Here is a 25,000-nt window from a genome sequence, read left to right as displayed (position 1 = left end):
AACGTGCACACGGTGCTTTCCTCTACATCCTGCAGAACGTGCACACGGTGCTTTCCTCTACATCCTGCAGAACGTGCACACGGTGCTTTCCTCTACATCCTGCAGAACGTGCACACGGTGCTTTCCTCTACATCCTGCAGAACGTGCACACGGTGCTTTCCTCTACATCCTGCAGAACGTGCACACGGTGCTTTCCTCTACATCCTGCAGAACGTGCACATGGTGCTTTCCTCTACATTCTGCAGAACGTGCACACACTTTTCCTCTACATTCTGCAGAACGTGCACATGGTGCTTTCCTCTACATCCTGCAGAACAGTGCACACTGCTTTTCTTGGCAGCTGCCGAGGAATTTGCAGGTCTGGGTTAATTGTGCATTTTGAAATTCTAATTCATACAAAATGGTGACAGGAACAGGTTACAGGTTACAGGCCTGTATTACGTGCGGTGTGTGTGTGTGAGGGGGGGTAGGGGAGACAGACAGATTTGCGTCCGATAGGACAGGATTTATGGCCAGTATTTTGGAACCCTCTCAGAAATGTCCATCTCCCATAATGCCTGCTTTACTGGCAAAAAACAAAAACAGCCCCACTGCCATCTTTCTTCATTTTAGTTGTCAGCAAATGCAGGAGTAAAGTTTTTTCTCTGACGGGGGTGGAAATGAGCCATTATCAATCTACGGCGGCTCAACAGGTGCCACCTTCACGCCAGTCCCCCCAGCCCCGCCACACATCACCTCCGGTACCGCCATCCGCCATCTGCGCTCCCGGGCCGCTCCCGGGCCGCTCGTCTGAAACGCGGAATTCATTCTGGCCGTCGCGGCTTTTCTGCGCTTTTATTTCTCTTTAGAAAATGAAATTGGTTCTTCTTTTTCTGAGGGTGTGAAAAGATCCAATTTGATTTTTTTTTTTGGGCGGGGGGGTGTGGGGTGGGGTTGAGGTGTCTGCCACCCTCGTTAATGTGTTTTGTTTCAGAAGCAGTCAGGCATTTCAGTATGGCAGGGAGAGGGCCAGGGCCTGCATGCAAATAGCCCCACCTGAGTGCTGTTATGGTACTGGCCGATATGAGAAGGCATTCATTCCAGTGATACTGATGACCTCATATCCCGGGAAAATCCATTTGCAGTAAAGACGGAGGGGGGTGGCCTGATGTCTCTCTTGGTTAAATACAGTGCTGCGGTTTGAAAGAACGTCCACTTTATTCACCGATTGTGTATCTGCTGCAGGGAAGGTGGGTCATTAACCGTGAGAATGCTGGCTTGCATTTGGTTTTTGGTGATGGTTCGGTGGCGAGTGAGAGAGAGAGAATGAGAGAGAGTGGGTGAGAGATGGGAAGGGAAAGAGAGTGTGATAGGGACTGAGAGAGAGAGAGAGAGAGTGAGTGAGTGACAGAGAGAAAGAGAGTGAGTGATAGATAGGGAGTGAGAGAGAGAGACAAATGGGAAGAGAGAGAGAGTGAGTGAGAGATAAGGGGAGAGAGAGAGAGTGAGTGAGGTGAGAGATAAGGGGGGAGAGAGAGAGAGAGAGAGAGATGGGAACAGAGAGAGAGAGAGAGAAGAGATATGGCAGGCTTTGAAGCCGCCACGGTCCTCAGGTATACCTGACTGGTGCAGCAGAGCCCAGCATTAATAAAGTTCACTCTTACTGGGATAAAAGGACAGCAGGTGTGAATTCTGGTGTGGCCTGGCTCAGGTGCTGTGTGAGGAAGTCGGACAGCTGGCCTGCTGAGTGCGGGTAGGGTTTTTTGGGCGTGATCCCACCACAGGGCGGTTGCTGGATGATGCGTACGGCACCGCCGTGTCCACAGACCCCCCAGGAAGGGGGGGTGGGGGGCACACAGAGAGGGGCTGGCCTTGACAGGAAGTACCTCTCTGTGCCGCCCAAAGATTTGCTCTCTGAATCTGTCCCTCCCGTCATTCGCCAGGTTCGCTGGCGGAACCAATCCTTGCCTCTTCACTACGTCTGATTTTGGGACGGGTTTTCCTGTCCAGCACTGCACGTTGGTGGTTACTGAGGCTGTCCTCCCCATAACCAGGATGGTCAACTTCTTAAACCAAATTTAGGGGTTTTGAAATGTATGGGTATTGAATTATAGATGAGAGATTTCAAAAGGAAATGAGAGGGAGGGGGAGCTCTTGAGCGTTTTTATGTGCATCACATGATATTTAAAGATGACAACATTCCAGGGATCTGACAGCACTGTCCCTGTGAAAAGAGAACATTTGCTCGGTTGATTTCCCAGTTTCGTTTCAATTTCATTTTTCATGTATTGCCATCACATATTTAACAAAAAACTGATCACTAGGGATACTCATTATTGTGCAAAATATGCAGTTATATATCTTTGGGATTTTGTAATGTTTTAGTATTGCGGTTCTGGTTAGTGATCATTGTTGCATTTGAGTATAACCTGCAACAGATGTTCTAGTCTCTCCACTGATGCGCATGGGTTAGTTTAAGGACGGATCAGAACGATACTGGTAGATTTTTTTCGTCTCTATTATTGTAATGCAAGTACAAATTTTAATCCAGTAGGCAGCCTTTTTTCCATCCCTGTCTATCCGTTTTCCTTGTGTTCCTTTCTTCTTCTCACGTGGAAGTGAAATTAAAAGGCAAAATAATAAACTCCGTGGCCAGCGGAGTGTGGAGATACAGCTAATTATTTAGCAGTCTGTCAGAGAGTAGCGGGAAGCGCGGGGGCCGCCTTTAACCCAGGCGAACAGATGGCGCGGATCTGATGAACTGTCCGCGAGATGCCGTTCCTCGCAAGATGCGAAGACTCCGGAGAATTCTCTCACTCCCCCCGCGACACCCTCGCCTCTCGCCGCCAGCTCATTAAAGTGTTCCCGCATCTCCCCGGCACCTCGCGCTAAATCCGTGCCAAGAAACAGGGAGACGTGCGTTGTGTGTGCATGCGGGTGTGCTTGCGCGTGTCCCTGCGTGTGTGTGCTCGCGCGTAAATGTATACTCTAATATTACCCTGGAAAACGTGGAACTCTGGTGTTATGTATTCCGATAACTACTACTGAATTGGGGTAGAAAAAATAAAATAACATCTCACATTCACGGAAAACGCATTGCTTTTAAACTCAGTACCGACATTGATATAAATTTAATATAGAGATTTTCCCACTCTTTGTTCTGCATCGAGGTTATTAACTGTGCCTACCACACATTCACTTTAGAGGAATTAAACGATGTGAATATGCAGCCAACTAATTTATAAGCCGAATGATATATAAATTCATGTTTGTTTAAATAGGCTTCTAAACGTTTGCTCTTATTACCTGCATTTGTAGCCATGGAGACCGTTAAGGGGGAATAATTTTGATTTTGAAGCTGGTAATTAGGAGCCGTTGCACAAAGTGGACCTGTTTGTGTAGCTGGAGATTAAACAAAATGAAGGACTGGCAGACAGAGGTGATTTAAATGTTCTATGAGCCTTTTGTAAGGAATATGCCCGAAATCAATTTATTTTCTTTCTTCTGGTGTCTTGCAGACATTAATATCACTCATTTGGCAGATAACAGATTTCTTTTGCATTCGTGATAAACTCTCGTCTTAAATGTGTGTTTTGCGCACAAATTAAATAAGTCTCTTGATTGTTTGTTGTGTTTCTAAGGGCGTACGATTTTGAGGCACGTAATTGACCCAGAGTTAAGGGCCATTTCTGTCTTAGCCGCAAGCCGCCAGTCCGACCGAAGCAGCAGCGCACCTTGTTGTAGCTCGACACCGCGTTAAAACCAAAGGTAGCAATTCCGATCCCATCCACACTCCCCAAAACAATAATTAGGGAGATTTGTGAGCTGCAGTGGTGTTGGAAAACAGTTTTACACGGTGAAAGAGCAGATTAAAGGTTAGTAGTGCTTAAATTGAGGGGCAGGTGATGCATGTGTTACCCCACCCCCCAACACAGCTGAAACACCAGACGTGCCTCTCACTCACAGGTATGGAGCAAACTGGCTGCTTAGCAATGCTGTGATCTCTAATGCCCCCCAACACACATAATCATTTCAGCTCTTTAAGGGGGGCGGGGGGGGGTCTGTACTGTTCTGCTGTTTTGTATGTGTGTGTGTGTGCTTGTGTGTTTGTGTGTGTGTGTGCGTGCAGGAGTGTGCTGCATGTATTCATTTTAGTTACACAGTAACCGCTGGCTTTTCCCCTTTTCTGCCAAGAATTCCTTTCATGGAATCAAATTTTTTACAGTACAGTTGGAGTCAAATTGTTTTAACTTCTAGATTGTGTCACAGAAGTAAATTAAGAGGACGGAAGTATGTATTGTTGAAATTTCATATTATACATTATTGAATGTATTGTAAATAGCACCTGCTGCTCATTAAAGAGGAGGTTGATGGTCTCTCTTGTTAAAGGAGGCAGAGCTTCCTGTTTTAGGTGAGATGAGGTGGGTAAGGGGCGGGGCTTTTGAGTGTGAGACTGCACAGTGCACTCCCATACTGTGCGGATGACCAAGTCAAACCCGTGACTCTGATTGCGTCGCCTATAATATGACAGAAGGCTTCCCTGTATTAAACAATAAATGTGCATTTGCGATGCCTGTGCACGTGTGCTTTTCCCAGCGTTTCCAAGGAGACTTTCTGAGAAAGGGCACGCGGGGTTAAGCCCTATATCCCCCCCGCTGTATCCTGCTGAATCGGCGCGAGGCCGCGTCTGTGTCACATTAGGCAGATCTCACGGAGCGCGTCTCCTAGCCGCTCGGTGCTGCCGCCGGCTTTCTGACCGTAAGGACGCATTGTTCGAGTCATGTCTGAGCCATCCGTTATTTTTTCACTGCTTGTCGCGTGTGAGTGATGCTTCCACGCGTGATTAATGGGGGGGAGGCAGCAGGGGGCACCGGGGGGCACCGGTATCTTAAAGAGGGGAAAGGGGGGCAGCACGCTGCCAGCTACGCGGCTTTTTAGTATGCCTTCATCGTTACTCTTGTTTACCACGGTGCGTCTGGGCCTGAATCATCCGTCACGCGAATTGAAAGGCCCCCAACCCCCCCCCCCCCCAAATGTCTACTCGCCAACAAGACGCATACATCACAGCGACTGGCAGCGGGGGCGAAAAAAACAAACAAAGTAAAAAAAAGCCAACAGCGGCCGTGCGAAAAATGAGCGGTTTATGTTTGCTCATCTCGTCCAGCGGCGGCCATTTTGATTTCCCTTTACTTGGGGGGGGGTAAGCCGCGTTCAGTCAGGTTGCCGGTTCTGTATTGGCCGGGCTCGGTGCCGCAGCGAAGCGGGTCACAGGCGGGCGGCGGGGAGGAGACCGGCGCGTCTCGCCGCGGCCGGTTCCGTGACGGACGTGCGATTTCCTGGCTCTCCCGACGCCGCTGGGCGCGCCGGGAGATCAAACGCTATTTAGATGAGCGGCTGCATCAGTAACCTGCCTCAGAAACGGGGCCGCCCACCCAGCCCGCCTCTGCCTTAATCCCTCCCTCCCTCCCTCCCTCCCTCCTCTCTCTCTCCTCATCCCCCCTCTCTCTACCCACCCCTCTTCCTCGCTCCTTCTCTCCCACCTTTCTCTCCCCCTTCTCTCCCCCGTTTCTCTCTCACTCTCTCCCCCTTTCTCTCACTCACTATCCTTTCGCTCTCTCTTCCCCCTACCTCTGTCCCACCCTCTCTTCTTCTCTCCCACCTTTCTCTCCTCCTCTCCCACATGTTTCTCTTTCCCTCTCTCTTTCTTTCTCTCTCTCTCTCCCTCTCTTTGTCTGTCTCCTCCTTTCTCTCCCTCTCTCTGTTTAATTCAGTTCAACCCACATTTAATTGGCATGAAAGAGTGTACACTTTAGTGTCCAAAGTATGATCTTCAACGCTGTATGTGCTGTAACAGACAGAACAAAAAAAAAAATGAAATGTGTATTTATATATTTGCGTGTGTATATTTATCTGTCTCTCTCTCTCTCTCTGTCTCTCTCTGTCTCTCTCTCTCTCTCTCTCTCTCTCTCTCTCCCTCTCTCCCTCTCTCTTTCTCTCTGTCTCTCTCTCTCTCTCTCTGGCAGGTTTTCACCTCAGCGGCACGGTGACGGAGGCCGCCACGCCGTCGGAGCCCGAGGTCGTCTGCAACGTGGCCATCAGCTTCGACCGCTGCAAGATCACGTCCGTCACCTGCGGCTGCGGCAACAAGGACATCTTCTACTGCGCCCACGTGGTGGCGCTGTCCCTGTACCGCATACGCAAGCCCGACCAGGTCAAGCTGCACCTGCCCATCTCAGAGACGCTCTTTCAGATGAACCGCGACCAGCTGCAGAAGTTTGTACAGTATTTAATCACCGTGCACCACACGGAGGTGCTGCCCACCGCCCAGAAGCTGGCCGACGAGATCCTCTCCCAGAACTCCCAGATCAATCAAGTGCACGGTAAGATGCGACTTTCCCTGGTGGGCGGGGTTTGGTGGGGGAGGGGGCGGAGTTGGGTGACTTGGCCCCTCCCACTGCGTTTTGGTTGGTCGGAGGCAGCTGTGAGCTGTGGACTTGCCCGCAGCTTCGTGAAGTCCATGTTGAGGATTTCTCTGGCTTGTGCTGCAAAAGGGCATTCTGTTTTTTTAAGAATTTGCTCCTTGATGCAGCTGTGTGGCTGTGTGTTTGAAAGAGGAGGCGGTGGTTGGGTTGTGCGCCTCCTTGCTCACCCCAAGGAGGAAGAGGAGGATGCGAGCACCTCATCCCGTCCTGTCTGACGGAGGAGTACGAGCTGCTTCCTGTCGAACGACTCTGTCTGGGCGAAGTGCTTTGGAAGGCGGTTATTTTTGGTTTTTGCTTGCGGTTAGTAATCCAGCTGCCTCTCTGTCCTACATCTCGTTACTCATCAACAGTTCTTTTGTGTCTTTCTTTTAAACACGGTTTGGCTGCAGAAATGTTTGGGTGATTTGTGACAGTCCTCCAAAATACTTTAATTTCTACCTGTCTGTTTCTACCCTGACTTGTAGGGGCCTGGGTTGTAGCCCTACATTGAAGGGACCTCAGTTTTAGCCCACTGAAGAACTATAGCAAAGCTGTGTTGGGTCTTTGCTCTTTGAGGGACTGCAGCTAAGCTGTTGGGCACTAAAACGCTCTCCTCTTTTTTCTTCAAGAATAAACAGTGTTTGGTTTATTCAGTACGTCTCCCCCAATCCTTCTGTATAGTGTGCCAGGAGGTGCTAAAGTCACATTTATGTATGCCAGAATCTAGGCTATGCCGTGTGCATGCGCGTGTGCGTGTGAGCTCATGCAGGAGCAGTTTTTTAAAATCCAAGGAAAAAAAGCTTTTTGCGATTTGCTGCAAGCAATGTCATCAGTTAGGCTGACTTTTTTTTTTTTTTTTTCATCTTTAATTTTTAAATTTTTATTTTTTTTAGAAATGGGAACGAAGCCGGTGAGATGAAATGGTCAAGGCTGGAATGTTGGCTCATAGCTTTTCTTCCCTTGCAGGTGCTCTTTAATAAAAACAAAAAAAAAAAGCTGCAATCGTTTGGTATTTCAGGGAACAAAAAGCCAAATTGTTCTGGAAGAACCTTGTGACACCTAAAGATGTTCACCAATACAAGGACTTTCTTCACCCCTGGCCTGCTGACCCATGGGGCTGAACACCGTGTTTGAGTTTCAGTGCTATCTGCAGCGTTGTGGTTTCACTGCTGTTCCTTTTGCTATCAGCCATTTAACATTGAGAGGTTTATTTCCGTCATGTACTTTGACTGAACCGTGGAATGGAACCGGACTGTATTACTGGACTTCGATGGACAGGTCGGTGATTTCAGGTAGTGAAGTCACTTGATTAGTTTTCGTACTTGTATAAAAGGCTCTGACATTTATGGGTGCTTACCACTTTAATAGTCCCGTTCTCTAGGTATAGGAAATGACGTATGTATCTCGCCGGTTTTTTTTCTTTGCCATTGTGTGGAAAGTGCTCAAGTTCGGCGTATAGTTTAGACTAGTTTCCTGTAGATTTCTTACCACAGGAAGAAATAAGGATTTATATCCGCCTATCCCACTAACAACATGTCTCCCCATTGGACATTTTACCGACATCAGCCAAATCCTCACCCTCATGACCCAATCACAAACTCGCATACACACACAAAATACCCATACCTTTTTACTCTGAAACATTTCCAGTTTGAACAGCTAATCTGCCTGTGGCCTAGTGGATGTGGTTACAGTCTTGGGAGCATGGGGTCTTAGGTTCAAGCCCAGCTAGGGACATCAATAATTAATAATTGATATTAATACTTTTAATGGCAGGCCTGGACTGGTCTTGTATGTGTGAGTAACTTGGCATTTTTGTACGTTGAAAACGTGTTTTTTATGAGATGATGTATACGTGACAGAAACAGTGTAAGTCTTTGTACATTTTTAATTGTCTCTTTTACATTACTTTTAAGAGTAATATTCTCATTTGTATGTAATTAGGTTACTGTTTCTGCTAAAATGATCATTGCCATGCTGATTGATGTATTGAATGAGTTTGATGGTTTGATTTGGTACTGTATGTATATATGTGTATATGTATGTACGTATGTACGTATGTATGTATGTATGTGTATATATATATATATATATATGGAGATTTCTTTATTCATGCTTCACAGTAATTTATTTAATTAAATGCCTAATGGCGATTTATTGTCATTCCAGACTGATGACAATACTGAATGTTAAACTGCACCGATAAATACTGTTGGAACGCTACACCGTTCCGAGAAGAAATTGCATCTCCTCATCTTCATTCCTGTGTCCTGACCGATGCATCACCCTGTTCACTGCCCAAACCTATATGAATTAGCCTGACTTAATTACCTCACCAACAGTACTGTTGCATTTTTTTCTATGATGGCGACCAAATATGGATTTAGCTGCATGGGTCAGAATTTCTCTCAGAACTTTGCAGATAGAGACAGAGAGTGCCTGAGGTCTTTCTCGTCAAAATTCAGATGCGCTGTTGGGATTTTATCTGATTCAGAAATGAGAAACCAGGCGAAATCGTAACAATTAGAAAGAGAGAAATCCATAGTTCTTCTCTAGTTTACTATTGTAAATGACGTGTGTAATAAGAAGGTGGAAAGCTAAGTGTAGCATTAGCGTATGAACCTTCCCCTCATCCTTTCCATTAGTCTGGCCCCTGTGTTTGTAATGTTTGGTATTCATCAAATTATTATTTTTTTTCATTAATTTTTTATTTCTAGTCTGCATGTTTTTAAGGTTGGCTGCTGAGGTCTGCGTCCTGAATTTGTACAGAAATGCAAAGAGGGTTCATCTGTGAGGCATACAGTTTGGGGTGGAAAAGTGGATGTGCATTTTTAAATGAAACCCCCTTGTTGGGGGGGGGGGGTGTATTTTCTGGAATGAGTTCTGAGGAATTTGCTATGATGTACATTAATTATTATTCAGACTCATTCCATTACTTTTATATGCTCAAGGTTCTACTCTTTAGTCGTAAGTGTTTGATAGTTGATTGTCAGATTATTTTATTTTAACAGCTTTTGTTGGGAACAGTATTGTGTCGCCTGAAATAATGAGAGTCCCCTTCTTAAAGCACTTGTTCTGCCCATGTTCAGGGTCCTTGAAGCATTTATTCTGCTTGTGTTCAGGGTCTTTGAAGAACTTGTTCTGCTCGTGTTCAGGGTCCTTAAGGCATGTATTCTGCTGGTGTTCAGGGTCCTTCTTAAAGCATTTTTTCTGCCAGTGTTCAGTGGCTGGGTGAGCTCTCGAAGGGAACAGGAAGTGTGCTGCTGTTGGATGTGTCAGCAGCAGCCTCTGCTGTTCGTCCTCAATCCACGAGGCGATGTTTCACATGAGAACACGAGACGAAGGGAACAGGCCGACCCACCTGGGAGGGGCTCTTACCTGCAGACCAGACGCTGGAGTCGGTCCAGTGTGCCGCTGTGACACATGCAAAATGAAAAGCTGGACAGTGGTCACTTCTGGCCTCAGATACTGCACGAATGACCAGTGTGTGTTTTTCAGGGGTGTGTTTTTTTCCCTGATTAATCATGAAATGGCGGTTCTCTGACCCTCCGCGCTGAATGCAGCGTAAGCGCTCTCCGCTAGCTGACTGGCAGCTGATTGCAGGGAAGATTAATCAGCAATAAAGCCCAAAGAAGTCCCGACCGAGACGTTTGGGTTCTGATAAATCAGCCGCCTTTCTCCTGATTAAATGGGAGAAATCGGGAACAATCAGAGCCCTGATTCTTATGTGGCAGATTCTTATGTGGCAGATCTCTGTGAATGGCTGTCCTCATCAGGGTTTTAATGACATGATTTAATGGCGACTAAATGATTTTGATCATTCCACGTATCAATTCAGGCCATATTCTTTTGCTATTACATTCCTTGATTTATCCCTTTAAGGCTTTGAAGAAAACTGAACACGGGTCACAGTGATCTAGAAAGATATGAAATTACCATAAGATATGAAATATTGCTGCACAGAATGTTCCCTGTGCTTGGTTAGCTTGCTGCTGGATGTGTAATTCTGCCAAACCGTGAAATGTTTTAAAGTGATTTGTAAATGCATTGTAAAGGCATTGCATCATAAGGACGCTTTGTATGTCTCGAGCTGTTTATGAGGACTTTGGTGCCACCATGAAGATAGGGTTTAGATCCTCATCTGACCTAGCTCCTCGCAGGAGCCTCGTTCTGCCCTGTTCCGGCTCTTATTTTAAGGGGAACTCACCCCCAAAATCTTTTGGGGAATTTGGTACTTTTTTGTCTTACCCTCAGAATAATGGGTGTGACCTGTGTTTCATATGTAAAAAAAAAAAAACAAAACAAAAAAACTTTCACCCGTGTCTGTGAAACACCAAGACATAAAATGACTGCTTTTTATAATTTATGTAATTGTAAAGACTCTTTTTAATGGGAAAATGCTGAGATCTGACACCTTTGTTTTCCAACATTCTCTAGGCTATATCACTGAAGTCACAATCAGAAAATGTGATTCATAATTTTAGTTTTGGGCTTCATTCTCTTCAATGGGATGAAAAGGGTGGAGTTATACCTAGGTGACATTATTGTTTTGGGCAGGGCTCTGTATTTTTCATGTTTGTAAATAAACATACAGTATGTGGCACAAATGGATGAATGATTCTTCAGGTGAATACCAGCAGGTTGAGTCATTAATTACCTCAGGATTTCCCCTTTAACTGAAGCTGAGGTGAAGGCAGCTGAACCTGAACGTCAGCACTCCTAGCTCACCCCCGTACCGCGCGTTTGGGGACCCAAAGGGGTCTGGACTCTCAGTACAGGTTTTGACGCGTGTTTGGAGTTGTAGATATATCGCTGTAGATGGACGTGAGGCACGCACTGTCACAGGTGTCTGGCGGTGGCTTCTCATGAGCTGGGCTTAAAAATGTCTGTGCTTGTGCTAGAACCTGTGTGTGTGTGTGTGTGTGTGTGTGTGTGTGTGTCAGAACCCGTGCGTATGCTAGAACAGGTGTTCTGGGGGCAGAGGTCTAATGACACCTGTCGCCTTTATTTAGGGTAAATCCTACTTTGGTTCAGTCAGGCCAGGAACTCAACTGAAATCCTGTTAATTCACTGGAAAAATCCCCGTAGAACATTATGGGTATTTTTGTTTCCGAAGCCAGAATTTTTAGAGATCCACACCTCTTTTTCGTCTGGGATCAGCTTTTACCGTCTGGGATCAGCACTTGCTGTTTGAGATGAGCGCTTCCTGTCTGGGATCAGCACTTACTGTCTGGGATCAGCTCTCCCTATCTGGGATCAACGCTTCCTGTCTGGGATCAGCACTTACTGTCTGGGATCAGCGCTTACTGTCTGTGATCAGCGCTTATTGTCTGTCATCCGCACTTACTGTCTGAGATGAGTGCTTACTTCCTGCCTGTGATCAGCCCTTTCTGTCTTGGATCAGTGCTTACTGTCTGTGATCAGCCCTTTCTGTCTTGGATCAGTGCTTACTGTCTGTGATCAGCCCTTACTGTCTGGATTCAGCACTTACTGTCTGTGATCAGCCCTTACTGTCTGGGATCAGTGCTTACTGTCTGGGATCAGCGCTTACTGTGAGATCAGCACTTACTGTCTAGGATCAGTGTTTACTGTCTGAGATCAGCCCTTACTGTCTGGGATCAGTGCTTACTATCTGGGATCAGTGCTTACTCTCTGGGATCTGCACTTACTGTCTGGGATCAGCACTTACTGTCTGGGATCAGCACTTACTGTCTGGGATCAGTGCTTACTGTCTGGGATCAATGCTTACTGTCTGGGATCAGCCCTTGCCATTGCTGAGGTCTGGGATATTTTAACTTAAACTCTGATCAGATTCTTATACGTGTTCGCATGGTTTATATATGTACAGGGTACATGTTTGTTTGCTCATGAATGCTTCTATTGTTGTGTGAATGTGATTGAGGATGTATCCATTGTTGTGTGAATGTGATTGAGGATGTATCCATTGTTGTGTGAATGTGATTGAGGAAGTATCCATTGTTGTGTGAATGTGATTGAGGATGTATCCATTGTTGTACAGTCTTGATTTTTTTGTAGCTGCTGGAAGCAAATGGCCCCCTAGGGGATATGAATAGACTGAACTGACCTGACCTGACCTGTGCCTTCATCTTTGACCCACTTTCCCTGAGCGGCTGCGACTGGTTATGAAATTTCAGCTGCGTGGAAGCGGGCGAGTCCGTGGCGTCCAGCCTGGCGTCTGAGGCGGCACGCATTTCAGTTTTTTCAGTTTCCGACTCTGAATTTCAGTCCCTTTGCCTGAGTGGAGAGAGTTTAAAGCGCATTTGCGCTCGAACCCTCGCCGGACCGTGCGCTGCGTGACCGGGTGGCGGCTTCACGCTTCGGCCGTTACCCGTGGGCTGTGGGGCGGTTGCTAAGGCGATGTGCGTTTCCTGTGTCCCCAGGGGCCCCGGACCCCACGGCGGGGGCCAGCATAGACGACGAGAACTGCTGGCACCTGGACGAGGAGCAGGTCCAGGAGCAGGTGAAGCTCTTCCTGTCACAAGGCGGTTACCATGGCTCCGGCAAGCAGCTCAACCTCCTATTCGCCAAGGTAGGCCTCCTCACGCGCCGCCCCACTGCTCAAATTAAAGGGCCAGTGTTCTTCTTTCCCGTACAGTCCGTCCATACAGCTGTGTAGCTAACGGCTTAGCGGCCAGTTAGCCACCTGGAAGGCCAGCCTGCGGCCTGTACACAGTTTGCAGGCCCCGTTCCCAAATTATTCCTCCAAGAGGTCTCACCTGCACCCACGCTGCCCCGGTGATAGGCTCCACCCACACCCAGAGCTGGGCCAGACTGGGAGCTGAAACCCTTTAACTCTTTAGATGCTGGTAAAATTTGAAAAACCCTTTTCTTTATCCTGGAGAATAAAAATGAATATCATTGCTGACTTAACAGTGCAATAATATTGAAGAATAATGTTAGGAATATTAGTAAAGTAAAAAATATCCATGAAAAAGTGTAATAATCTGCTGGATTTACACTGCTGTCTAGAGGGTTCTGATATTTAAAGTGACGGTTTGATCCAGGAGGGAGGGGTTCCATTCACATTTAATTCTTTCACCCCCCCCTCGGTCCATCTTTCTCTTTGGAAAGGGCAGTTTGTCTTTGGGCTGTTTGACTGAGAAGTGTGTTCAATTCTTAGCGTAAACATTGTGTGCGTCACAGTGCGCATTTGGAAATTAACCCCAGGGGAAATGGGCATGTTTTAATCGACTGATTTACCAAGGTTTTGTTATGATGTACCATATTATTATTATTCAAACTCTTTTTATGTGTTTTATTTTCTCAAGGATCCATTATTTGATATTAACTGTGTTGTGTTTGTAATGGGGAGTAATACATCACTGTATAATATTCAGTAATTTAACAGGCGTTGTTGATAAAGTCGTACGTGTCCCTGTTAAAATGGCGGACGACGGAAGGGAACAGGAAGTGTGTTGCTGTTGGGGAGGTGGCACCAGCCTGTGCTGTTCACCCTCAATCCACAAGCTGACGTTTCTCTTCCTTTTACCAGAACAGTTTACTGTGTACTGTTTACATTGCTGTGAATGTATGAAATAATAATAAGGAAGTAAGCTGTTATACATTAGAATCTCACATAATAGGCTACTGTAATATTTCTGATAATACTAAACGCTGAGAGAATATTTTTTATGCACGGTTTGTAAATTTTTCCTGATGGTTTTAGCTGCAGTGGCTTGGAGAGTCTGTTTGCTGTGGTGTGTGGTGTGTAAGTTTCACACTGAACGCTGATTATTGAGTGGGATTTGAATGCATGCTGTTGGTTATTGTACAGAAGGCTGTTTACGCTCCAGACTCCCTCCTGATTGGCTGAATTAAATGCTTTTACTCAGCAGTCATCGCTGTCATCAGTGACTCTCGTCGCTTGCGTTTCACTCATCCTGCCTTTTCACAAGAGCTGTGTGTTCCTCGTTCGGAGGTGAATGTGACCGTGCCTGGGATTTGAACCTGCGACCGCTCGGGCCCTTTACCGCTGTTGAACGCAGCACTCGTTCACGCGACCGTAGGCCGACCGGGTCAGGTTCGCACGGGGGACCCACATCCACTGCTGACCTCTCGGGTGATTTCAGCGGAGTCCTGAAAGGTCAAAGGTGCAGCAGCGTATCTGCGCCCCGTCTTTGCTGGGATTTGAAGCTGTTATTAGTCTGTAGACACTTTTGTGTGGAGGCTGGGGGGAGGGAGCAGGCCTGCTGTCCCTCCCTCCCTCCCTCCGTCCCTCCGTCCGTCCGTCCCCCTGTCTGTCTGACCCGGCTGTTCTTCCTCCCCCAGGTGCGGGAGATGCTGAAGATGAGGGACTCAAACGGGGCGCGCATGCTCACCCTCATCACCGAGCAGTTCATGGCCGACCCCCGCCTGTCGCTATGGAGACAGCAGGGGACCACCATGACCGACAAGTACAGGCAGCTGTGGGACGAGCTAGGTGAGTCACGCCCAGGGGTCCCGCCCGAATGTTCGAAGCCCCAACGCCACCCTGCTACCCACCCACCCACCCCCCCCACCCCCCAGCAGACCCCAGCGCTGTCTCTACACACAGACCTGCGCACATGTAAGCACCATAACCTACAGCAGTCCCACATGCATGGGGAAAGGTACCATGTGCTGCATCTCTTCCTTTCCCAGATTTTATTTATTTTTGCGTATTGCGTTCTGAGCCCCCCCACCCACCCTGAGCGTGCGGCGGGGGGAATGATGGGTAATCGCTCTAATGGCCGCTGGCTCGCCGCCCGCCGTCCCGGAGCTGGGGACGTTTGGTCGATTTTTGGCTCTCCTCTGCCCCTCGCACTAATGTGAGTGCCAGCCCCCTCAGTGAGCTGTGCTGAGCAATGATCCTTTCATTAGAACTTACCCAGCATTCCCTGCAGTGCGGGCTCTCAGCGCTACTGGAGGAACGGGTCTGGGGGGGGGGCGGGCGTGGCCGTTAGCTCCCGGGGGTTCTTGGGGGGGGGTTTCTTGGGGGATGTGTCGTTGAAGATTTTTGGCGTGGATTCCCCGTGCCTTTTCGCTGAACTCTCTCAGCATGTCTGGAATTTTCCGGGTGAAGAGCTAATCTGTTTATTTTGGGAGCCGCCGATTAATGTGTAACAGGTACCAGTGCACGGGGTGAGCCACTCAGCTGTGAGGGTGACGAGGTGGGGGTGCGGGGGGCGGGGGGGGGGCAAGTGCCTATTTGAGTCACTGAGACAGTCATCTGTTTAACAACTGGCTTCTGCAGGGGGGCTTAGTCCACCCCTCACCTCTGAACCCCCTCCTCCATCCCCCCCCGCCCCTCCCCACGAACAAACAGTGAACCTCTTTGTTGGACACTGAGAGAAATTCTAATGCAGCGACACACAGAATTTTATTGGGTTTGGAATGAGACGTGGCCCGGGTTAGGGTAGAACCGGGGGGGCCTCCTGCTTCGGAGGTCCCAGGAGGAGGGCACGTTGGGGGCCAGTGCCTGGTCCCTAATCGTTAGGGTCCCGTTTTGGGTTTTTATAGCCTGTTCCCCTCTCTGTCCACGCGGTGTGTCTCCGGCACAAACACAAACACATTAGCCAGCAAAGCTGCATTTCTTAATTTTGTTCCTGGGGCGAATGGCCTGGTGTTGGGATTGATGGAGGCTGTGACAGAAGTGGCCTTCATGGGTGAATGGGGGTTCTGGAAGGACAGCAGTCCTGTTCAGTCCTGTGTGTGTGTGTGCTTGCTGTCTCGTCGCTGGGAGATCTCTCCGGGCGTGCGCACGTTTCGTTTGAGCGTGGAGGGGCTGTTGTCAGGGGGGTCCGGCTGAACGCACTAGTTCATGCACTCCCCGTCCTGCGACGGGAACTGCCAGTGGGCGGGGCCTCGTTTCGCGGGCCCCTGGCTGCGATGGTGCGAAACTGCAGGAGTGCTCTTGACGGAGACGGGTGGTGCTCACGCCTGACTGACGCACGCAGCGCGCTCCGCGTCTCCCCCTCTACGTCTCCCCCTCCGCGTTCTGCGTCTCCCCCTCCGCGTCTCCCCCTCTGTGTCTCCTCCTCTGCACTCTGCGTCTCCCTCTCTGCGTCTCCCCCTCTGCACTCTGCGTCTCCCCCTCTGCGCTCTGCGTCTCCCCCTCCGCGTCTCCCCTTCTGGGTCTCCCCCTCTGCATCTCCCCCTCTGCGTTCTGCGTTTCCCCCTCTGCGTCTCCCCCTCTGCGTTCTGCGTTTCCCCCTCTGCGTCTCCCCCTCTGCGTCCTGCATCTCCCCCTCTGCGTCTCCCCCTCTGCGTTCTGCGTCTCCCCCTCTGCGTCTCCCCCTCTGCGTTCTGCGTCTCCCCCTCTGCGTCTCCCCCTCTGCGTTCTGTGTCTCCCCCTCCACGTCTCCCCCTCCGCGTTCTGCGTCTCCCCCTCCGCGTCTCCCCCTCTACGTTCTGCTGGCCATCTTATCTCTCAGGGAGAGGCTGCTGTCCTCCGTTAATAGAGGGAGGTGGGCTGGCAGCTTTGTGGAAAAGCACCTATAGCGGGACTCGTAGCATGTCGAGGACGCTTGCTCCGCCCCTTCGTCCAGCCCTGTGGCGGGGTCTCAATGAAGCTGCAAACGGCGCGTAACTCCCAGACTCGAGGGGGGGGCAGTGTGTGAGATTACTGTAACAGATTTACGTTGGGGGGGCAGAGAGGGGGGGCGAAATCGCCCCTTTGTGCCGAAACAAAGGAGCAGTAGTGTGAGACGGAGGTGTCCGGCCTGCAGGCCCCCACTGGGGGGTTCTACCTGCAGCGCACCATACTGTCTGTCTGCAGCCACTGCGTGTGTGTGTGTGTGTGTGTGTGTGAGTGTGTGTGTGTGTGTGTGTGCATGTGCGTGTGTCTGTGTGTGTGTGCGTGTGTGTGCGTATGTGTGTCTGTGTGTGAGTGCGTGTGTGTGTGTGTGTGTGTGCATGTATGTGTGTGTGAGTGCGTGTGTGTGTGCATGTATGTGTGTCTCTGTGTGCGTGTGTGTGTGAGTGCGTGTGTGTGTGCATGTATGTGCGTGTCTGTGTGTGTGTGCATGATGTGTATGTGTGTGTGTGTGTGTGTGCGCGTGTGTCTGTGTGAGTGCGTGTGTGCGTGTGTGTGTGTGTGTGTGCATGTATGTGTGTCTCTGTGTGCGCGTGTGTGTGAGTGCGTGTGCGTGTGCGTGTGTGTGTGTGCATGTATGTGTGTGTTTGTGAGTGTGTGTGTGCATGTATGTGTGTGTGCCTCTGTGTGTGTGTGTTTTTGTGTCTGTATCCGTGAGGGGGGAGGGGGGCAGTGAGAAGGACGGTGTGTTGCCGTGACAGCGTGGTTCTGTGCTCTTCGGTCAGAGTGTGAGGGCGCTGACAGACTCAATCAGGACAGAAGCTTTAAATTAGCCTCATGAAGGAAAGGGGGAACTACAGCCGGGAGTGGGGGAGGGGTGTGTGTGTGTGAGAGAGAGAGATAGAGAGAGGGAGTGTCTGTGTGCGTGCATGTGTGTGTATGTGTGACTTGTGTGATATGAAACACAATATTGTTTTAATTGATTACAGTGGAAGTGAGTGAGAACAGTGCATTCGGAGGGGTTGGGGGGGTGGGGGGGCAGTGTGCAGTTAATTACCTCGGTGTGCTGTAATCCCGTCACTGTCTGACGAGGTTTAGTGGTCAAGCAGTCTTTTCCAGGAGAGACTCACTCTGCTGGCCAGCCTATGGGACAGTCCGCTTTAAAAAAATGATTTTTTTGTATTAATATGATTGTTTTGATGATGCACCCCCCCCAGTCCGTGGATTTATCTCGTAATGATTAATTACAGCAGCTTGTGTTTTGCGTGTCCAGCGTTTGGGATAAATGGGGAACTAGCGCTGCAGCTTCGGATGGATTATGGCCTGTTTGCCGTTTCAGACGGTTGGATTCGGTCTGGGCTGCTATCGCCTCCCTTCCTTTGTTCTGTTCTGTTTGTTCTGTTTTTGAACGCTTGTTTTCTTAGGGGTTTTGCCCCCCTCTCCCCCCACCCCCCCATTCGTTTTGCTAATCTTCTGTTCCTGGTGATTGCTCATAAGCGCATTATCACGGTTATTTTATGCGTTTATTCTTTTGACGCTTTTTTATTTTTATTTATTCTTTAATTGTACGCGGCGGCTGCTAACGCGGTGGCACACTGGCCGATATCTTTAAGCAGGCTGTCCTTCAGTGTCTGTCGCTGCCTCTCCTCAAACAAAGACACCATGCTGAAGCCTCCCTGTCTGTCTCTCACCCTCTCCCCCCTTCTGCAACCCCCCCCCACAGTCCCATCCCCTCTCATTCCCCACCTCTCCCTCACCATCTCTCTCTCCCTCCCTCACCATCTCTCTCCCTCTCTCCACCAACAAGCCCTTTCTCAGTCTCCCCCACCTCTTTCACATCTTCTCTCTCCTCATCTTCTTTTCTCTCTCTCTCTCTCAGTGGTCAGGCCTGTGTGAGTTGCTCAGGGAGTGATTAAACCTTCATACGCTGCACATGCAGCTCAGTGGCACTGGCAGGACTGCAGGACCGTACACACAGCGCTTTAATACTGTACCCACAATGAGTTAAAGCCCGAATTCGGCCACGCGGCCATCTGGGGCTCCGCCCGGGAACCAGCGGGGGATTATGGGATACCTCGCCGCCCGCCCCCTCGGTCAGGTTCTTCTCCAGGTCTGGAACAGGATATGGTTACGCGCCTCATATGGTTTTATTCTGCAGGTGCGTTTCTCCGGGGCTGAGACAGGTGCTTGGCTTGCTTTACTGGGGTCTCTCTTCCAGAGATTTCCGGAACGTTACCGGAACATGCCGCTTCCACGGTAACGGTGCCGATGTTTACTTGGGCGGTGGCCTTCCCTGAATAAGGTCAGGGGCGTGGGCCGGAGGTGTGTGGACCCTTTCGTCTCTGGTCAGATTCACCCAAACGTCAGCGCATGGGGAATACGGGAGGTTCGGTTTTCCCATTTTGTCCGTGTGAATGTTGGGATTTCTGTATCGGGCGGGAAACGCAGGGTCGGCCAGAGAAGCTCTCCCGCTCCCTCGCGTTGGGAAGGCCGCGGAGTCGGACGCGTTCCCCCCCCCAGCTCTCCCGCTCCCTCCCCAAAGAGCCGAACCCCTCTGCGTTCAGCAGACGGTCGTGTCCGTGACACGTTCAACAGATTTCATTCTGAAATGGAAGCCGTGTATCGGTGGATGTACACTGAAGCGGTGAAGGCTGAGTGTCTGCTCTTAATTCCCCCTGCTGTGACGAGCACAGTTACAGTCCTGTGGTTCGCTCGGCCTCTCTGGCTTTAACCGGTTTCTTTCTCATGTGGCCACTGAATTTTACCTGCGGTGGGTGGGAGGGGCCAGGTCACTTTTTTCGACTCATTCAGAGACAGACGTGTCGGGGGCAGTATCGTTTTCCCAGACACGTGACGGTTTTTATTATTTATTTATTTATTTATGTATTTATTTATAGCTCTTCCACTGTGTGTAGTTATACAGTAGGTGAGCGGGGGAAGAGGGTGCCAGAGTTTGAAAGCACTCTGACTCTGCAAAAACAGGGCTCAGAGAAAGACATCTTTTCTTTTGTCCAGTTCATCCCTAAATGAGAACAAAAAATGCACTGATGTGAAACATTAAAAAAAAAAAAAAAAAACGAAGATTCGATTAGCTGCTGGGTTCCTCTGGCCGGCGGATTTGCATGTTTACCCCAGTTGCTGGGCGGTAAAGTCAGGCCGGCCTCTTATTTGACGGGTAATAAACCAATGGGAAGATACTGTATGAGGTCGTTTGTCTGCATTAAAGGTGGCCGGGCTTATTGGAACCGTCAGCTGACCTATTTCTCTGTTTGTCTGTCTGAAGTAATGAAGCTGTGTGCGCTGAAAGCAGCTTCTGTGGGGGCTTAATGGGGCTGCCCATCTTTCCGCCTGTCCAAATATTGCCAACCCAAAGGGTTTTAACCCTTTAATTATCTGAGCAGGCATGTTTCCCCAGGGCCTTGGTATTTCCCTGCCCCCCCCCCCCCCCAGGGCCTTGGTATTTCCTTGTCCTCAGGATGAATTGGTAGATAGCCCAGGCTGGGTTCAGGGGGCCCACCGCACACCCCCCCCCCCCCCTCCATTTTGTTGCTGTCTGTATAAGGCAGGGTCCACTTTGTCCCAATCCAAGTAAGTTTTACTTTCTTTTTTTCTTCCTTCTTTCTTTTTTTAGTGTTGACTTTAAATTGAAAGTACGCCAGGCAGTTTCTTATCCTGAGATCAAACGCTGCTACTGTAAATTCGGGGGGTGGGGGAAGGGGAGGGGAGGGGGGGGTCAGCATGGCAGGGCTCTTAATGTCATGTTTACCATTCTGAGCTGATTAACCCGGGAACCAAACCATGCGGAAAAAAGGCCCCTTCTTTCCCAGGATCCAGCGGGCGTGGTCTGTGGCTGAGGTGGGGCCCCAGGGGATGGCAGGGAGCCGCGGGGGACGGGGGCGGGGTTTGGGGGGGGGGGGGGGGCAATGATGCGAGCCCCCGTCAGCAGGTTCTCAGGTTCTTTTTTAAACACAAGGCTCTACTTCTTGAATTACACCCGGGCCTCAGGGACGGGTGGGGGGGGAGTTGGGGTCAATTCTGTGTCGATTCGGACAATTGATTGAAAATGTCAATAATGTTCAATGAGGGTTTTTTTCGTGAATGAACTGTGTTTCACTTCCTGTCCTGGATTGACTGAACTGAAATGGAATTGACCCCCAAACTCTGGCATCTTGGGATAATAATTTTCTGGGATTTTATCAACAGCAAGATAAATGTCCAATCAGGGTCCGTATTAATAAAGCATCTCGGAAAAAGAGTGCTGACCTAGAATCAGGTTTTCCCTGTCTGTGCATTATGAACTAAATCTAAATCGTAGATCAGTGCTTCCGGTCTGAGGCCTCTGATGCCTTATGAATACTGGTCCAGGTCATCGTTTGGGACAGTTAAAATGGAGTAAGAGCTGAAGTGGGAGGGGCCAGACCGGACTCTCCCTAGTAAGATTGAATGGGAGGAAGATCAGAGGAGTGTGTGTGCGTGTGAGTGCGTGTGTGTGTGTGTGTGTGTGTGTGTGCGTGTGCGTGTGAGTGCATGTGTGTGGGTGCGTGTGAGTGCGTGTGAGTGCGTGTGAGTGCGTGTGTGTGTGTGTGCGCGTGTGTGTGTGTGTGCGCGTGTGTGTGTGTGTGCGTGTGAGTGCGTGTGAGTGCGCGTGCGTGTGTGCACATGCGTGTGCCTGTTTGTTTCTCTCCCTTGCAGGGGCCCTGTGGATGTGCATGGTTTTACTGTGTTTCTCTCCCTTGCAGGGGCCCTGTGGATGTGCATAGTCTTACTGTGCTTCTCTCCCTTGCAGGGGCCCTGTGGATGTGCATAGTCTTACTGTGCTTCTCTCCCTTGCAGGGGCCCTGTGGATGTGCATAGTCTTAAACCCGCACTGCAAGCCGGAGCAGAAGCTGGCCTGGCTCAGACAGCTGAACAAGTGGAACAGCGTGGACGTGTGTCCCTGGGAGGACGGTAACCACGGAAACGAGCTGCCCAATTTAACCAACGCCTTGCCTCAGGGCGCGCACGCTAACCAAGGTGAGCCGGAGCGCGGAAAAGCCGCTCTTTTAATCAGCTCCCCTTTCCCAGGCACCCCTCCCGCGCTCTCGCTTTATTAGCCTTTCTGTGACTAATGGAACGGTCCGGATAATCAGCAGCCCCGGTCCTGCAGCTACGGCCACCCCCCCGCACCCCCCCCTCACCCCCCCCCCCCCACCCCCCCCTCACCCCCTCCTCACCCCCACGCTTTGTCCTTGGCAGGAGAAAGTTGTAACTGTGGGCTACATTGCATGCGTACCTGTGAAGCACTTCAGGTCTGAAGGCTTGCTTTCTGGCTTTCACATAATGGCACAGACTTAAAGAAGAAGTAGTTCTGTTCTCTTTCTGTCCCTTCCCCCCCTCAGTTTTAAAGGAGAATATTTGTGGCTCACCATTGCCTTTTGCCAGACTGGCTGTGGGAGGGGGGAATGGACGGTGCCGTCCAGTCAGGTAACCTGTCTGGTTTTCCCAGAGCATCGGTTCAGAGATGCTGGTAATAAAAACAAGTGGAAATAGAATAAATGGCTGTAAGAACAGAAGCAGCGGCTCTAAGTGAGATTTATACGGGGTCTGCGTTGCTGTGTCAAAGCACAGAACCCAGGGTTTGAAAGCCGTTAATAATGAAATCCTCCATCAGAAACAGACTCTCCCACCAAGCATTGAGCATCACTGCAGGCACACTGGCTGATGCCACTGTGAGCTGATTGGCTGATGCCAGTGTGAGCTGATTGGCTGATGCCAGTGTGAGCTGATTGGCTGATGCCAGTGTGAGCTGATTGGCTGATGCCAGTGTGAGCTGATTGGCTGATGTCAGTGTCGGCTGATTGGCTGATGCCAGTGTGGGCTGATTGGCTGATAACAGTGTGAGCTGATTGGCTGATGCCAGTGTGAGCTGATTGGCTGATGCCAGTGTGGGCTGATTGGCTGATGCCAGTGTGGGCTGATTGGCTGATGCCAGTGTGAGCTGATTGGCTGATGTCAGTGTCGGCTGATTGGCTGATGTCAGTGTGAGCTCATTGGCTGATGCCAGTGTAGCTCACTGTGTGATGCCAGTGTGGGCTTATTGGCTGATGCCAGTGTAGCTCATTGGCTGATGCCAGTGTAGCTCACTGTGTGATGCCAGTGTGGGCTTATTGGCTGATGCCAGTGCGAGCTCATTGGCTGATGCCAGTGTAGCTCACTGTGTGATGCCAGTGTGGGCTTATTGGCTGATGCTGGTGTAGCTCATTGGCCGATGCCAGTGTGGCTCATTGGGTAATTTCGATGCTCTGACACTGTAGCTATTTGCCGGAAGCTCCCAGATTTGGACCTGCTCTCTGGAGCTCTGCATCTTACACAAGCTTCCAGGATTTCCAGCTTTTTTCACTGACTTTCATGGATTGAGCTGCAAAAATTGCCAAGGGGGGGGGGGGGGTGAATAATGCATTGCACCCAAAAGGAAGACAAAAAAGCGGAGAAAAGGCATGTGTTAAAAACAGTGAACGACAGTGGAAAGCGTCGAGTGCGTTCTCAGTAGCCCAGCGCAGTAGGCCTGCTAAACGGACAGGTACTCCGGGGTGTAAAAAGGACTTTCGCCTGACAGCCCGGAGGCTGACGCACCCCTGGGACTGGCTTCTGGGACCCAGCTAGACCCAGGCCCTGCTAACCCCCTCCTCTCTCTCTCCCGCCCCCCCTCCCCCCCTCCCCCCTCCCCTCTCCGGCAGATTTGGCCAACAGGCCCCACCGGACGGTCTTCACGCGAGCCATCGAAGCGTGCGATCTGCACTGGCAGGACAGCCACCTGCAGCACATCATCAGCAGCGACCTCTACACCAACTACTGTTACCATGACAACACTGAAAACTCGCTCTTCGACTCCCGGGGACGGCCCCTGTGGCACGGTGAGCGGACCGGACCGGAAAAGACGTCCGCCTGACTCCACTCTTTGTCCCTCCATTTCTATGGCGTTCGCCAAAGGAAAAGATGGAATGAAAGAAAGTTAAGAAAGAAAGAGACAAGGGATAAGGCTAAAGGGGTGGGGGGGATCTGGGGATTGTGGGGGAGGTGGGGTGTAGTGGTCAGGCTGGGGACTTGTTTTACTGAAAGAATGTAAAGGGCTTTTGCCACGGGGAATGGTGGCCCCATTGGAGGCGAGTTGGCTGGGTCTTATTTAGTTTAGTTTTTTTGGGTTGACGGGGGAGTGGGGGGGGGAGGGGGGCGAGCGAATGGGCTCATTGTGCACTCTAACGGGGTCCTGTCCCGCTCTCCCTCGCACAGAGCACGTCCCCACGGCCTGCGCCCGGGTGGACGCCCTGCGTTCCCATGGCTACCCCCGGGAGGCGCTGTGGCTCGCCATCTCCATCGTCAACACCCTGCGGCGGCAGCAGCAGAAGCAGCTGGATCTCTTCCGCGCGCACAAGAAAGGTGGGAGAGAAGTTACGCAGCCGCACGCGTTACACAGCGCACATTACACAGTGCGTTACACAGCGCACATTACACAGTGCGTTACACAGCACGTTACACAGCACACTTTACACTGTGTTACACAGCGCACATTACACAGTGCGTTACACAGCGCACATTACACAGTGCGTTACACAGCGCACATTACACAGTGCGTTACACAGCGCACATTACACAGTGCGTTACACAGCCCGCATTACACAGTGTGTTACACAGCACACATTACACAGTGCGTTACACAGCGCACATTACACAGTGCGTTACACAGCACACATTACACAGCGTGTTACACAGCGCGCATTACACAGTGTGTTACACAGCGCGCATTACACAGCGCGTTACACCGCGCACATTACACAGCGCACATTACACAGTGTGTTGCACAGCACACATTACACAGTGTGTTACACAGTGCGTTACACAGCACACTTTACACTGTGTTACACAGCACACATTACACAGTGTGTTACACAGCGCACATTACACAGCGCGTTACACAGCGCGCATTACACAGTGTGTTACACAGTGCGTTACACAGCACACTTTACACTGTGTTACACAGTACACATTACACAGTGTGTTACACAGCGCG

At 50.1% G+C, this 25,000-nt stretch overlaps 1 protein-coding gene across 1 annotated transcript in view; it reads left to right on the top strand.

Moving 5' to 3' along the window:
- The window catches only part of zswim6 (zinc finger, SWIM-type containing 6), a 90,430-nt gene that overhangs the window by 42,522 nt on the left and 22,908 nt on the right, over positions 1 to 25,000 (top strand). The window contains exons 2-7 of the mRNA XM_035391129.1: positions 6,003 to 6,359; positions 12,842 to 12,990; positions 14,730 to 14,880; positions 21,787 to 21,966; positions 23,670 to 23,846; positions 24,223 to 24,369. Of these exons, the coding sequence (XP_035247020.1) occupies positions 6,003 to 6,359; positions 12,842 to 12,990; positions 14,730 to 14,880; positions 21,787 to 21,966; positions 23,670 to 23,846; positions 24,223 to 24,369 (1,161 nt within the window). The remainder of the gene's footprint in view (positions 1 to 6,002; positions 6,360 to 12,841; positions 12,991 to 14,729; positions 14,881 to 21,786; positions 21,967 to 23,669; positions 23,847 to 24,222; positions 24,370 to 25,000) is intronic.

The sequence above is a fragment of the Anguilla anguilla genome, chromosome 14 (assembly GCF_013347855.1).
Source record: "Anguilla anguilla isolate fAngAng1 chromosome 14, fAngAng1.pri, whole genome shotgun sequence".
NCBI lineage: Eukaryota > Metazoa > Chordata > Actinopteri > Anguilliformes > Anguillidae > Anguilla > Anguilla anguilla.
This window is presented reverse-complemented; position numbering and strand designations above follow the sequence as displayed.